Source organism: Mycteria americana, chromosome 1 (assembly GCF_035582795.1).
Source record: "Mycteria americana isolate JAX WOST 10 ecotype Jacksonville Zoo and Gardens chromosome 1, USCA_MyAme_1.0, whole genome shotgun sequence".
In the NCBI taxonomy this organism is placed as follows: Eukaryota; Metazoa; Chordata; class Aves; order Ciconiiformes; family Ciconiidae; genus Mycteria; species Mycteria americana.
The window spans coordinates 203,082,388-203,098,469 of NC_134365.1; the positions used below are offsets into that span (position 1 = coordinate 203,082,388).

The following is a 16,082-nucleotide window of genomic DNA, read 5'->3' on the forward strand; positions in this document are numbered from 1 at the left end:
AGACAATCCTTTAAGAAAAAGCAAATAAACCACACCCTATTTGCTTATTCAGCTGCCTTTGCTGAAGCCAGTGTTAATACGTTGTGTCTCAGAAACAGTTCCTTAAAGAACACACATCACTCCAATGAAACTCAGGCTTTAGTGTGAACGTATACTTTTCGTACAGACCCGTATGGGACGTGTCGTTGCAACAATGAAAACATCAAACTATTTGAGTAATTGACTGCAGTGAAGGAAAAAAATAAATTCATTTATTTTATTCATCTTTTTGCCAGCACTCACTTTCTAAGGTAACTCTAGAAATGCAGCAATTGACCATACAAAGACCTAACAGCAGATTTAGAAGCTCGTTTCTCATTGTCTACATTAAAGAGTCTTTCTAGTTCTTAAGAAACCCACATCCTAGCTCTTCTCAAATAGGACGTGTAGTACAAATCTTTCCTTTGTGTTATTTACTAAAAAGAGCCAGTATCTTCCGCACGTGAAAACAAGGATTCAGAGCACCTTAGAAACAGAAGGACCTCAGGATATCCCTCTTAGCAACCTCCTCTACAAGATCAAGTGTATTTACTCCATCCTTGGCAGATGTTTGCTTAAAGTCTCCCGAAAATATCTATGAAAGAGATTCCACAGTTTTCCTTGGTAACCTTTTACAACACTTCTCTCTTACCGCCAGGGAGCATTCTCCGTTTGCTAGGGCAGTGTAACATATTACCTATGGTGGCTGTGGAATCTCCTGCTTCCGAGTATTTTCAATGGTTGGACAAACAAGTGTAGTGTGTTCTGTACACACTGGATCCCACCTCAGTGCAAGCAACTGTACTAAGTCTCTAACCACATCTCCTCAGATCACAAAGCACCAAAGTGTGATTCTGAGCAGCTCTGTAATTTAGAAGAGGTAATGTGTTCATTCAAACACGTGTGAAAAGCCTGTTACATTAAAATAAATCTCTTTTAGTCTGGTTTTGTTATTAGACTTCAGTGTTTGGTCTGGTATAAAATAAAACTGAAAGCTAATAAAAATAAAACTAATAAAACGAACTAGTTTTTCATCAGAATAAAACCAGAATACAGAGTAACAGCAGGAAAAAAGAGAGAACTCATTCCTCCTAACAAAACTGACCTATGTATTCACAAATTGACCTATGATCAATAAGAAAAGCAGTGCAGGAGAAAAGTAACTCTTCTGTTGTTCACATTTCAAGGCACACTGTAGGAATTACAAAACCATCCAACTGAAAACACTTGATATGTTATCAAGATACTTATAGTTCTTTGTTTATCACGTTCTTGTATATGTCAAAACATCTCCTGCCATATTTAACTGAATTACTACATTATGCTTTCTTTACTGTGCCATTAAAGTACATAAGATTTTAGGAGAAATCAAAACAAAGATATTATAAAAGTACTTTTATAATGTGCAATGAACCAAAGAGATTAATGTAAAAAAATGAAATATTAAGGTATTTTTAACAGAGTTACAGGTAAGTAAAATACTACATATATGTAAAATCAAGACTTACTAACTGCAAGACCCTTTATTTCCATACCTTTAAGTCTGTGACTATAAGAATTATTATTCAGTAATAATATAAGATCAAATGTCCTCAATTTAAACGTTGTATGTAAGGAAAGCTAACTCTGCTATTATCTTGAAGAATTATGTGATTAAATATTTTAAGTAGAAAGAGAATTGATGTTAGATAAACTTGGTACCCAATACCTTCTTGGTGGCAGAATCCCAGTCTTTCCCAAGTTCAAGTCGATAGCAAATAGATGGAAATTGGCTCTCAACTCTTCTTACCCACTCTATTGCTTTCTTGATCAACTCAAAAGCCCAATGAACACCACTGTGTGTAGAAATGAAGTTTTATTATAATAAAAACTTGTAAATCCACCAAAGGAGTAATAAAAAAATAATTTCTTCTATGATAATTATTTGAAAATTTTCTATAGTATGATGATCCAGCCCATATAAAATATCATCTGATGCAGAAAACATCATCTGAGCTTCCCTATCTTTTTAGAATCTTCCACATGGAAAGTATGTAGACTCATAATCAGTACTTGCATTTATTTGCACTATTCCAATCACCGCAGTGAAGTACTATGCATTTCATAAAGGCAAACTTGACGACTCCTTTGTACATTCACATATGTTAGAATTGCTTTCATCCAGCAGTCAATGTAATTTTATTTGTATTCCTGACTACAGTAACAAAATTACACAACCAATTTTTCCCTCTGTCAAGGAGTTTCAAAAGAGAGAGGAAGACTTCCAGGGCTCTCCTGACTATTTCTTTATCCTGTTCCTACATGCCCTGTAAAGTATGTAAAAAGTGTGTAAAGCTTCCCGTTTTGGCACAAGGAATCTGTTGGTGGCTGGGGCAATCCAGATTCACTGGAGGCCTATTCCTTCATGCTTCTTTTAAGACCTTTGTCTTTCCTCTATACCAAAAAACTTGCCAGCTGATAATTGTTCACTTCACCCCCAAAGAAAGGGAATTTCCAGATGCAGGGACCCTGTATTCAAAAGATAATAGAGCACCGGGACATACAGAAGTGAGGGGGGCAGGGTTCAGAATAAGCCAGCACCAGCATTTCCCACAGCTAAAGGAAAGGGTCAAAGTTGTGCTGTGAAGAATCATCTGCTCTAATTATTTCAAAAGTCTTGTCCAGAATATTTTATGGTGTATGCTTGTGAAGAACAGCAAGCCATAAATATAATCCTAAAAAAGGATGCAGACCAACTGGCACAAGTTACATGAAGGAAAAGTCCTATTCAATTTTTTTCCTAATTTCTAAAATAGGTGATATTAAACACTGGAAAAGGTTGCCTTTAAAAAAGTTGAGGTTGACAACTCTCTATCCTTAAAGATATTTAAAACTCAGCTGGGCAAGATCCTGAACAACTTATCCAACATCTGAGTTGGCCCTGCTTTAAGGAAGAGATGACCTCCAGAGGTCATATCCAACCTGAATTATTCAATGATTCTAATAAGAAGTATAAAATATCTTTTGCTACTTTCTATAGTTCTTAATTTTTGTATCATATTTTACAAAGTATTCCTTCCTCCATCCATCCTCTTAAAAGAAACCACGTGCCACCAATAAGATTAATACCTTCCATTCCTTTTTCTACAGTCATATCCTGTAGTATAGTCATTGCCTCTCCATAGTGAAATTAATCTTCTGTATGTTGAGAAGGTTTGTATTACTACATTAAATTATAAGATTTTATTTAAAAGCATACCTTGAATTAGATGAATCATCCAGTTTCATCAGTGTTTTGAAAACTATCCCTTTCAATTCCTTTGTGCAGCGTATGAACTGTAGCATGAGAAGAGTAGCGATCAACTGCAGTAGCTTTTCTTTTCCATTTGGGCCTAAGGAAGAAGAAGAGGGAAGTGGTATAACTATTTAAATGATTTCTTGACAACAGAAAAGGTACTTTCTGCAAAGTACTCCATATCCCTCTAAAACATCAATTGTCCTAATGCTATTTAATTGTTTCACCATACAATCACTACTATCAAGAGTATTCACATTAGTCATTTGACAAACATGCCTCTGGCTTTCAGACTTAAACTGGGTAATGGTTTGTTGGGATTTCTGCAGTTTGTGTTTGCTTGGGTTCTAATCTCCTTTGGTTTTAATACATGCAATAATGGGAAACTTGTAAGATTTTTGTCCTTTGATGAAGCATTGCGCCCTCTAATAATTTAGAAAGAAGGAATTGCCTTTTTTTCCCCCCAAGTTTTCTGGTCTGGTGCCAGCAAAGAGCACCAATTGACAGAATCAAACAGCGAAGTGTGTATAGGCAGCATGCACACTGAATGCTGCAGACAGCACGTATGTGGGGAAGAATTATATAAATATTATTCATATTATTTGAAATGTGAAAAGCAGAAGTGATCTCTCCTAGGAGAGACTTTTCTTCCCTTTTTTCCTTTAGTAGATATTAATATAGCAGATACAATAATCAAGATAAAAGAACCTCTGTTGCTACTCCAACTATTTCACATCCTCCACATATTTCTCCAGGAGATGTGCTTAGCAACCAGGACACAATATTGTAAGAGATGCTGAGAGGAAACTGTTTTATTATTAAAATCAGGCACTTTTGAAAACTTTAAGTTAAGAGATCCATTTAAATTCTGAGCATATCTTATTGAGAGTTCCACTAGACATATAGAGTAATAACACATACAGATAGGAAATATAATACAATGTACTGCTTTTTAATGACAGAAAAGTATTTACCAAGTGAATGAATGCCTTTTCTAATAAGGAAATTGTTAATAAAATGATCAACATCAAATTTCAAGATTTTTCCCAATTATGGACTGAGATTCCAAGAGCCATCCTATGGTGTAAACAAAGATATGGATAAGCCAAAGATTCAGGCCAAGTACTGAAAATGTATTTGGCAAGAACAAAATAGATATAGGAGAATTACTTTAAATATTTTTTAAAAAGCTTACACAAACACAAAAACTGAAATCCACATAATCAAGCTAGGTGATTCAAATATTAAATTTCAAAAACCTTAAATGTACCATCAAACATCTGTAATTGACCTGGAATGTTGTAGTTAGCCTACCTTGTAAAAAACCCTTAAAGAGTAAGAAAAAAAGTCATTTCGAAATCACTCCCATATAAAGTATGCGCAATGACAACACTAGCCTTTTCAAATTTATTTCAAATAAATTCCTTCTGAAAATTATTTTTAAAGGTGCTAAAAAATAAGCATTCGTCTTACTCAAAAGAAACAATGAAGGATCCCTCTCCTCTGCTAGGAATCCACAGTCTCTATAAAATTATTAAGTTTACTATATATGTTGTTAAATGCAGTATTAACAAAACACATCCTATTTTATCTGACTTTCCCTGCCGAAAATTAGACAACTCTCATGATTAAAATTATCTGCCAAATGGTTTGCTACCCTCAGGTCAGATGGAAGACAGGCTTTCAACAAGATGTTCAAATACTTATTCTTCAATATTAAATACTTTTGAAACTCTACCTCTCCTTGCAGCTTTATGTCTTAGAAAACTGCAGCTGTAGACACAAATTCATAACCAGTCGTTTAAGGTAATTTAGAAGATAATATATGATTTTAAATGGATGTTTAGATAGTAATTATCCAAATTATGTAAAAATGAAAATCTGTAGAATATTAAGTTTAATTAGTGTAAAAAACTGTGAGAAACTTTTCTTTTTAAAATTCAACAATTGGCAATTCTGCTGAAAAAGAAGAAATCTTGGACCACACTTCGGGAGTTAATTCCCACAAGAGTCAATCACAAGTCTACGACTCTAATCCCCATTGTATCCATGTGGCATATGGTAATGGTTCAATGTTTAGAAATAATTTGATAGAAGTGTCCTGTCAAAAATATAGGAAAAGTATCTATCTCTTCTTGATGCTGAGGTTGGCTATACTTTACTACTTTCACATAAAAACTTCATACATAAAGTAATTACACACAGAATGAGGCAATATTTTAAAAAAATAGCAAGAAAGAGTCATGAGGATGCAAATACTAGGTGGACTCTGCTGCACAAAGGAACATGAAGCTGGGGCACCTGGAAGACTTACTGAATCTAGTGTACAGGGTGTATTCCCAGCAAAAGGGAGTTCAATATACCACCATGCTGAATGGCCAAACTCTGCCTATAAACAATAGGAGTCTCCACTGAGGGCATCCCATGGTGGCTTCTCCTCTTGGATCATGTAATACTCTTGAAAACCTTCTTCTGTTTATTACTTACAGATATTGACTGTGTGACCCACAATATCAGATTGTTGATCACGACCTCACCCCTTAAGTTGGTAAGCTCACCAAACTGGAGATGGGTTATGCAGAACAGGGACTTCTCCCACCGCAAGGGACATACCAAACCAATAAAGCTAAACATTACCTGTTCTGACTCCTACCTGCAGGATTCTTGGACAGTACAGTTTCATTCTGTTTCCCTAGCAATTGGTCTGACTGCCAGGGGAAGTTCCCGCTGCAACATCTCTCAGTCCAATCCTCTAAAACCCAACTACTTTTTATTTTCTTGCATAATGTGCATTATTTGCATCTACTTCTTCCACTCAGCTTCCCCTACATGTTTCTATACTTGTTCCAGGAAGTCCCCAAACTGCAAACTGATGGAGGCTGTAAAAGGTTCTGGATGTTTATTACTACCTGTTGGCCCTGATTTTATACTGTTCCTTACATATCCATTTAGGAGGAGAGGAAATGGCCTCAAGGTGCGCCAGGGGAGGTTTAGACTGGATATTAGGAAATTTTTCTTCACTGAAAGGGTTATCAAGCATTGGAACAGGCTGCCCAGGGAAGTGGTTGAGTCGCCATCCCTGGAGGTATTTAAAGGACGTTTGGATGAGGTGCTTAGGGACATGGTGTAGAGGTGGACTTGGTAGGGTTAGGTTTACAGTTGTACTTGATGATCTTGAAGGTCTTTTCCAACCTATACAATTCTGTGATTGCTGGGTTGCCTGTGAAAGCAATAAAACATAGCATGACTGATGTCATCATATACTTCTAAAATCTGTTTATAAACATTTTATAAATGTATTTTACTTTATCTCACGACAGGATTAAAGTAAAAATATTTTTTCCTTCCACCTATATTTTATTTTTAAGTAATGCACAAATAGACAGGTGTTGTACCTGATTTTGGAGCGCAAAAATTTCTTTCCAGTTTACAGAAGTCAACTCAATTCTCTGTTGATTCCTTTCTTTCTCTGTTGTTATAAAGCACCTTGATTGTTCCTGAAGAGGATAATGTTCACTAAGAATCTTACCACCACTACCCATGCAGCTTCTACATCATGATACAAAGTAATTGCATTTAAAAGTTTAAAAAACACTCCTCTTCTTAAAAAGGAACCTCTTTTTCTGGTTGAAAAAGGTTCATTCTCTCCCACTTAGGAAAGCATTTGCACAAACATCAGCTACAGCTGGAGAAAGATCCTGTTTAGCAAAATTACAAGGAATGAAATAATTCCAGAGTTAGTGAGACATTTTTTCTCTCTAATCAAAACTGTATGTCTTCTTGGATTATGCACATTATCACTATACTGTCATTTGTATGTTCAAAATGAAAATAAAATCATACTGTTTAAAATAAAAATTTCTTACCCTGTTCTACCTTACACTGGACAAATCCAGAGTAAAATTTGACTCTGGAGATGTTATCACCACTTGTTGGCTCTGATTTTATACTGTTTCTTAAGAATGATGGATTGCCCATGAAAGGAACAAAAAATAGCATGACTGTGATGTCATCATACTCTTTATAAAATCAGTTTATAAAGCAAAGAGAACAAAATCATTTAGAAAATGTTTATCTCAGGGCAGGGCTGAAGATAATTTTTCCTTCTACTCACATCTTGTTTTTAAGTAATGCATGAATAGAGGATGGGTACTGCACCTGATTGTGGAGCTCAGGAATTTCATTCCTATTTACTGAACTGAACGGAAGCCTTTGCTGAATCCTCTGTGTTTGCATAAAACAGCAAGACTGTTCCTGAACAAACAGAGTAATGTTCATTAAGGATCTTATTCTACCACCACTACCCATATAGCTACTACTTCATGATACAAAGTAATTCCATTTAAAAGTTGCCTATTAGAATAGTAAGGAACAAGTGGCAGAATTCAGAGTATAAGATTTATCACTTTGAAAAAGAATAACTAAAACCCAATCAAACAAAAATAACGCTTTCTGCATTTCAGGTTCAGATTTGTTGAATTGGAAAGCAGGCTCATTACCAGCCTTACCATGTTCTGTTTTGGCTGTACGTCCATGAACCTTGAAAAGCAAATGTTTAAGGCAGCTTTCATTAGCTGAATGCAGCTTGGATTTCAATATGACATGTGTAGCATCCTATATATAAAAGACGACTGATGGAAGACTTACCATAACCTTAAACTCCTCAGTAAATCCTTCTTTAGGAGCCGTAACATCACACTGACGTACTGCCTTTTTCTTACACCTTGACCGTGGCAATGCTTCTTTTCTATTAGCTTGAAAAACAGGAAATTTGGGAATAACTTGTTTTTCAGCATTAGTCTTTTCAGAATTTGTGTGTGTAGGGGTAGGTGAACCAAACAATACTAAACCCTGCATTGGAGCAACACAAGAAGAATAAACTTGTTTCATGCCTCCCACCGATTTTTGAAAAAAATAGTCATTCATATGTTAAAAATGAAAGTAATATATCAGTTAAACTAAAAATTTCTTACCCTATTCTACCTTATACTGGGGAAATTCAGAGGAAAATTTGACTGTGACAAAATATGAGCAGAGAGGTATTTTACATTATTAAGATAAAAATTATTAATATAATGATGATTATGAGTCAAGGAAGTTCCACTGTACAGTATTGTTGTACATACACAGAAGACAGATCTACACAAAGTGAAGCATGGACCCTGCTTGTGCTGCAATTCTGGCACATGTACCAGCTGAGGTCCACTAGCTGCTGCATATAAGCTAGTGAGCCTGGGCTATACTGCCACCATACACCAATGTAGACGTTTGGTACTCTTCTGCCTAGGAATTCTTGGGCCAAAGGATCAGGGAAATGGCTTTATATGAGTTGACCTAAGTTACAGAACACACACCCAGATACCGTTCTAAATAGGTCACAATCTTAATACATTACAGACTACAGGCTGAGATGATGCTCTCGAGTTGTATTAAATGCACATCATGGTCATGCACAACATAATTTAACAGACAAATAATGATTCTCTTGAGTCCCCTACACAACTTGGAGATGTAAAGCTTTAATCTGTTAAGACTTTATGGACTGACAGAATTATACCTGCTGGCTAACTGATGCAGGCATCTCTTGTGGTTTCCAAAGCCAAGAGAGAGCCACCATAACTAGCAAACATACAATTTTACTAGTTCAAGTTTCTCTCATTGCTCCCCCTTCCTCCCAGAGATTGTCCCATTGCATGCTAGCAACATGTCCTCTTCTTCCAGTCATGCTTATCCCCATTCCCAGTAGTCTCTCTGCTTTGGCTGTACGTCTCTACTAGTGGAGACTTATGGATAAATACCTTGACTTTCCCTGAAACTCCCCCCCTCCACCCCAGTTTCTTAGAGTTGAATTTAAGGCTTCATCTACACTAGCATATTCTTGTGACAGAATGCTCTAACAGGTGTTAGTTTCTTCTGGAAGGGAGAAGTCTGTATTATCATATTGTCTCTCAAAACTTCTGCTGCACTCATGATATTTTTAAGTGTACTTTATTTTTGGGACAGTTCCTCCAAATTTTTGTGTTTATAGTAAAATTCCACACAGTACTTGTGTGGCATTAATTATATTCAAAATAATTAAAAATTGAACAGATTTCATGAACAATTACTATATGGTTACACATACAGTACAGCATCACAACTGGATAATAGACCAAAAACGTTAGCAATAAGAATATACACTACATGTAGTTACCAGGGCATCAGAGGCAATTTCTTCAGGAAACAAGAAGCCAGATTCCATTGACTTCTGGTCCCAGTTCATGTAAGGTAAAAAAAAATCTACATTGTCTTGAGCTATAATTTCCAGGATGTTTGGAGCATCAGCAGAACAAGTTTCATTAGTATCCTAAATTAAAATGCATCACAGTTACGAACCTGAAAATTCTCTGGCATTATAGAGACAGTGCATTTTTCTTTGTGAGTTTGAAACGTGTTGAAAACAGAGAATAAGCAGATAATGCAGTACATTAAAAATACTCAGTATATACAAAAAACCAGTAAATGTAACTCCACATTTTTACTATATTGAGGGACAATGTATTGTCAGTAATTAGATTCACATGAAATATAAAGGTGGACAGTATATATTTGTATGTATAATTTGTTCAAATCCACATAATTGAAATAACATCCAAATCTTGCACAGTTCTTTTTGTCAGAATCCTATTGTCACCCTTTAAAGGAAAGCAAACATAAGCATTATTATAGATGTGCTTAAAATACACCGCATTCTGCAAAATCATGTTAAGAAGACAAACTACATAGCATGTAGTGTCAAGCTGAATGGGCTAGTTTGGGTATTTCTGCATGGTACTGCATTGTGTTGTGTAGGTGCTTTTGCCTTAAGATGTCTGCAATGTTTTGTTCCACTGGGTCAAAAAAGTTATCCTAGACTAGAAATTACTTGTGCACATACTCTCTAGAGTCAAGGGTGAGGAAAAAAAAGCAGGCATGTAAACAAACACAAAAACTCCACCAGACAATTAATCCCAACTTGAAACAGCTAACTAAAACAGGCAGGAAGAATGCGCCTTCTGGATGTACACATTTTTCTCATTACAGTGACTGTAAACAGAGCCTGGACAACTACCTCAGATTTAACCAACAATATCTATATAGGTTAGGTAAATTAATCCTGTCTGTAAAAATACAGAATCTGGGGAAAAAGTAAAGTGAGTCTAGGGTGTTCAACTTCAAAAAATATCATTAGGTCTACCATAATCAGGTAATTTTTGACCTGAGGGGCTGTATGCAGAAAAGGGAAATACTGAACTGTACTAACCAGAAATTACTTTTTTGAACTAAACCAGTCTTTCATAGAAAAGAAAAACAATTTTGGCCTCTTCAATATGTTAAAGCTAACAAAGAGAGGGAGCTTTGTGGGGGCAAAGTGGTAAAGTCCAGCTATATTCCAGTTCCAATTGCCAAAACATTCCCACTGGCTCATTTTTGGAAGCGTATGATAGATGCCAAAGAGAGCCACTTCTGAAGAAAACCTCTTAAGCAAATAGTTACTTTTTAAGCTAAGGTAAATTGGTAAAAGAAACAGGTAGGCATTCTCAGAGTTCATCTAAAGCATCAAGAATTAATAATTTTTTCTAATTTTGACCCTGTTTTTTATCATTTTGCCATTTCAGTCTACACCTTTCAAAACTTCTTTTTTTCACCTGCACCTGGAATTTGTAGTACAGGTATTTTTCTAAAAGCAAAAATTCATTATGGCAAGCAAATACATTGCTTTTGCTTGCCAATTTTATTTGCCTGTAGAAGGGCCCGTCCCTGGAAAACAACTGTCCTTATGGAAACCAACACAACCAACATGTCCATGGAAACCAACCCATGATAGCAGCTTTCAAAGTAGATTACACTAAATAGGGAACAAAATAATTTCTATTTGAAAACAAATCAGCTTCCCTTAGTGGGGAAGGGGTGACAGAATTATTACTGAAGGTTGACTATTCTTTTGATTTTTCAAGTGTAGACACCTGTTAGATTTAATAAATGGTTCTTTTTAGCTTGTCTTCCTTTTCACAGAATCACAGAATTGTATAGGTTGGAAAAGACCTTTAAGATCATCGAGTCCAACCATTAACCTAACACTACCAAGACCACCACTATACCATGTCCCTCAGCACCTCATCCAAACGCCTTTTAAATACTTCCAGGGATGGCGACTCAACCACTTCCCTGGGCAGCCTGTTCCAATGCTTGATAACCCTTTCAGTGAAGTCAAATTTCCTAATATCCAGTCTAAACCTCCCCTGGCACAACTTGAGGCCATTTCCTCTTGTCCTATCACTTGTTACCTGGGAGAAGAAATGGGTGCTGTGCTTTCCTCTGCATAAAGACTCCTTACTTCATTGTTACTGAAGCAAAGGAAAGGTTAGTAACACTCTACTGTCTCTTTCTCCATACATTTCTAGAGATGACAGACTAGTGATGAGATACTTCACATAGCAACAATTTACAACATGAAAGAGAATGCTGCAGCAGCTTCTCCACAGAGGTCAAACAGCCAACCCAAGGACAAAGCTAGAGCCCAAACAGGCTGCCAAAATAAGAAGCAGCACTTCCTATTCTGAAAAGCTTAAGTTTGTGTTAGAAAGCACAGAGAAAGCTGACACTTCTATGTAAAACAGTTTCCCTTTAAAAGTCTGAAAACTGAAGGTCTGTGTTAAAACATAAGAAGCAAAAATAAAAGTGCAAGAGCTGCTGAAAACAGGGGTTTCAATTCCTTCAAAAGAGCATGAAGCAGCACGTTGTTGTTTAAAGCAGCTTGTCTCACTATGGCATGTACAAATAATGTTGGCCAAACTCACTCTTCCTGTCATCTTCTGTAGTTCAGTAGTTGACACCACAGTCTGTAGTTCTTGGTCATTTATTACGGCTCTTAAGGTGGCCTAAAAGGAAAAAAAATACTGTTTCCTTCTTGCTCATGCTATGCTACCAACACACATGCATGCTGTTCTGTCTCCCAAATATAACTCAATCTGTAAGTCTTTGCATATCTAGGTTTATAAATATTTCCCCTTACAACAAGGGGACAGTCACAAGTAAAGGAATCCTGTATTTATCAAAGCACAATGACAGGAACATTAAATTAGGTAGCTTTTTCCTCTCTACTTCTTAGAGGGAAGACTAATAATGACAATTAAATAGTAACTTAATTATATTTAGCAATGAAAAAGAAGCTAAGTGTATGCTGCATAGAGGATATATAACACAATATAATATTTCCTTTGTGATTGTTTTACATATGAATTTCTATCCAGTTGTGCATTCCGGGCTTTACCTGAGTACAGTGAGGGATGAATCCATAGACAAGAAGTCTCTCATTGTTAAATAAAGATTGTATTTGAGCAGGAGCCTGCATTGGCTCTGGTGCACCTGTATTAAACTGTTGCCATTTAATAGAAACTGAACTGCATCCTGGAGAAAATATTCTAGATACCTGGCTCTGTATCTGTGTAACGAAGCAAAACCAATTAGCTCTAACGAAGCAAAACCAATTAGTTAGTAGGCTTTCAAAAGAAAACACAATAGAAAAATAGAAAATATTTTTCTCTCAATAGAAAAAATCACATATTTCCCATGTGAATGGAACTAATTTCCTTTTGTTTTTTAAACTACTAAAACAAACAACATACGATTACTGGTAAAAATGAGTCTAATGTTTGGAGGTAACAAGGAGCATCACTCAGCCATTATTGTACTGGCTTCTGGAATAATGAGACTTCTTTTTAAGTAAAAGCTGAAATTTGAGAGTAAAGTTTCTGTCCATCAGGGTTGCCAAACAGGCTAGGGAATATGGCCTGTTACACTTAGCACCATCTCCTACATGTGAACTCTTGAGATTGCGAACAGTTCTGCACATCTCCGTGGCCCACTCTGGATAGTTCTGCATAGACACTCAAAAGACAGCTAGAATAGCAAGAGGAGAAATCTATGCTTTCATCCATTCTCCCAGGCCAAAATGTGCCAGATACTAGCCTTGCTGCAGCACCTTCTCTACTGTCACTGTTCCAGGAGGGACCAGATTCAAGACATAGGATAGGGCTGTAGCCACATAACTATAGAGGGAAACCAAAAAGCACCGCACATGGGGTCCTAGATTGCCTGAAACTTCTAGGTGCACTAACAGTCAAAAGTTACAGAATACAATTGCTACAGGCCTCATCACTATAGCAAGGACAATGTAGATGGACTGTGACCTATGACAGAAGTAAAGCAATCGTTTTCCATTCAGGGGCAATTATTTATATAGCTTGACCAAGTTGGTGTTACAGGACTTACCAAGAAAAGTGCAGACCTCTCTCAAAAAGAATAGAAAAAATAAAACAAGTCATGGCTTTCTTGTTTTCTTTTACATATTCAGTGACCAATCTGAGTGAGAAGGTAGGGCAACTACAGGGACAAATTCCCTCCCTTATCAAAGAACTGAGGGTTCTCTACAGCTCTCATATCCCTTCCTACAGCACATGTGTTCCTGCTGAAAATAAGGCACCTTTGTAATACTCAAACTAAATACTTCTCTTTCTCACTTAGTATCAATTTATATTAAAAATAAAGGAAGGCTTAATAGACAAGCATCTCTCCTTCCACCTTCTATCAAATGTTTCCTGAACTATCTTATTGTAATAGCAAAGCCACGTGATCCCATGAAAAGTAGTAATTCCCATTTTGAGATACTGAAGATACGCAGTATCAGATATCGATATATCCGACAATGATCACATACTGAATATAGTCAAGATTTATAAATGTACCTTTGTCTCCCAATTATACTTTGATTTCGGGTCAAAGTATTCCAATGCTCCAGCATCATATTGGGACAAAGATCTCAGCATGTGTCGATTTGCTGTGGAACTAACAAAAAAAATTTCTTTATGTAATTATTGAATAAAATTGTTCATCTAATACTATTTCTAAATATTTTGTTTTTAATTAGTACTGCAAGCTTTTTGAATATGAATTTTTAAAATTCTATCCCTTTTTCTGGGGACAGACCAACTGAAAGCAACTGAGCCAATGAATGTGCTGCTGTATTAGAGATTTCCTAACAACATTCCAGGAAATTACATGGTACACGAGTTTTTACATGTCACAGTGCAGAGCTGTGCAGAGAAATTAACTTAAATTCAAACACCAATAAGACTGCATCAAAATGATCCTGATCTTGAACTAATTAACCTCAATCTCAGCAGAGCTATTTAGCGTGGACACAGCTATCTTACAGCTAAGTCCAGTGTCAGCTAGGGAATGTTACTATCTGAACAACATGGATATAACCAATACGGTAACACTTATTAGCCGGATAGAACAGCAGGCTCTGCTCACCAACAGTCTGACTACTGTGAAGCTATTTCATAGGTATATATACAAATGAGAGCTTTATAGAGGATTAAAGGAGAACAATTAAGCAGATGAGAATTCTTTTGGGTGAGAAACAGCACAGTACGTCTTGAGTCTTTGTTGGACAGAAAGTAGACTCATTCCTCAACAGGACTATATCACTGTCTTAGTGACCTAGTGAATCCTCACCAAAACCCCTCAAGGCAAAATTAAATAGTACAATTGTAACTATGCTAAGAACACATAACATCTTGTGTTTAAAGTTTACTGCTCTTTTAAAAGTCTTTTCATAGATTTCGTTGCCTTGTACAACTCTGTAAAATACAAACCTTGCACTATTTAAAAATTTTTTTTTCTTCATTTCCCCACAGAGAATTATCACAGATAAAACAGATGTAGTATTCTCTATTAATTCAGCCTTCTAGAAAACACTCTCTTTGTCTACACAAGAGTATGAACCAGAGTGAACTTCTCTTTTACATCTCTTCACCATTATTACTTTACCAATGTAACATGTTAAATACAGATCCTGCCTACAGAAAGCAGATTGTTGCACATCAACGTTAGTGATTTAGAGGAACCATGAAAAGCCATGCCCTCTCAGACTACCAGCACTGAGAAAATCCATCGCCAGGCCTAGTTCCATCATATCAATAACCAATAATCAATGAATGTAAATATGCTGAACATGAACATAACAGGAATGTAAGTATGTTGAAAATGGTGTCAGTGTGCTGCTAATGGACACATACCATCTGTTCTTTATTGTGTGTTGATGCAAATTCTATTATAGTCATAACATATGATTACCCTGGAATAGCACTGGGATGTCTGGTACGTGGCCTGAAGGGTGTGCTTGCCCAGTGCTGGGAGAGCGTCCACGGCCATGAGATCTGGGGGATGTTGCAGGAGCTATGGTGAAGGTGTCATTAAAAAAAACAGTCCTACAAGAACATGACGCTCACCACTGGTCTTTATTTTGATGTATCCTTGACAACTCTCCCAGGATATGGTTAGAGCCTAACACCTCCCTGACCCTTTGCCATTTATGCCTCACAACCTGAAATATGTAAGTGTAACCCATTTTTTTTTTTTTAAAAAGTCATTTCAGTCATGTACACATCTTCCTAGTTTGTAGTTACTGAAAACAGTCAAACTACATTGCAATAAATTTCAGTGAGGTTTTGCCTGTTCCTCTGATCGTTGAGAAGTCTAGTGCTTACTTTGTCTTTAAGTAATTACTTTATAAAACGAATGAAAATTAAATAATAAAATTATACAACTACTAATGTTGCATTGAAATTGCACTATTAAAATGAGACTATACCAAAACATGAAATGCAAAGTTTCAAAATGTTAACTCTTGTATTTTCCAATTATGTTCTTAAATAGTATAGTTGTTATAATGAAGAAAGATATGAATAAGTAAGACTACCGG

The 16,082-nt window shown here is 36.2% G+C and overlaps 1 protein-coding gene across 1 annotated transcript in view; it reads right to left on the bottom strand.

Annotated features, from left to right (window-relative positions):
* The window catches only part of PARP4 (poly(ADP-ribose) polymerase family member 4), a 53,862-nt gene continuing 37,780 nt past the window's right edge, over window positions 1-16,082 (bottom strand). Inside the window, 9 exon segments of the mRNA XM_075499197.1 lie at window positions 1-1,853; window positions 3,257-3,389; window positions 4,267-4,369; window positions 6,688-6,789; window positions 7,451-7,546; window positions 9,486-9,638; window positions 12,112-12,192; window positions 12,585-12,755; window positions 14,059-14,158. Of these exon segments, the coding sequence (XP_075355312.1) occupies window positions 1,703-1,853; window positions 3,257-3,389; window positions 4,267-4,369; window positions 6,688-6,789; window positions 7,451-7,546; window positions 9,486-9,638; window positions 12,112-12,192; window positions 12,585-12,755; window positions 14,059-14,158 (1,090 nt within the window). The 3' untranslated portion in view covers window positions 1-1,702.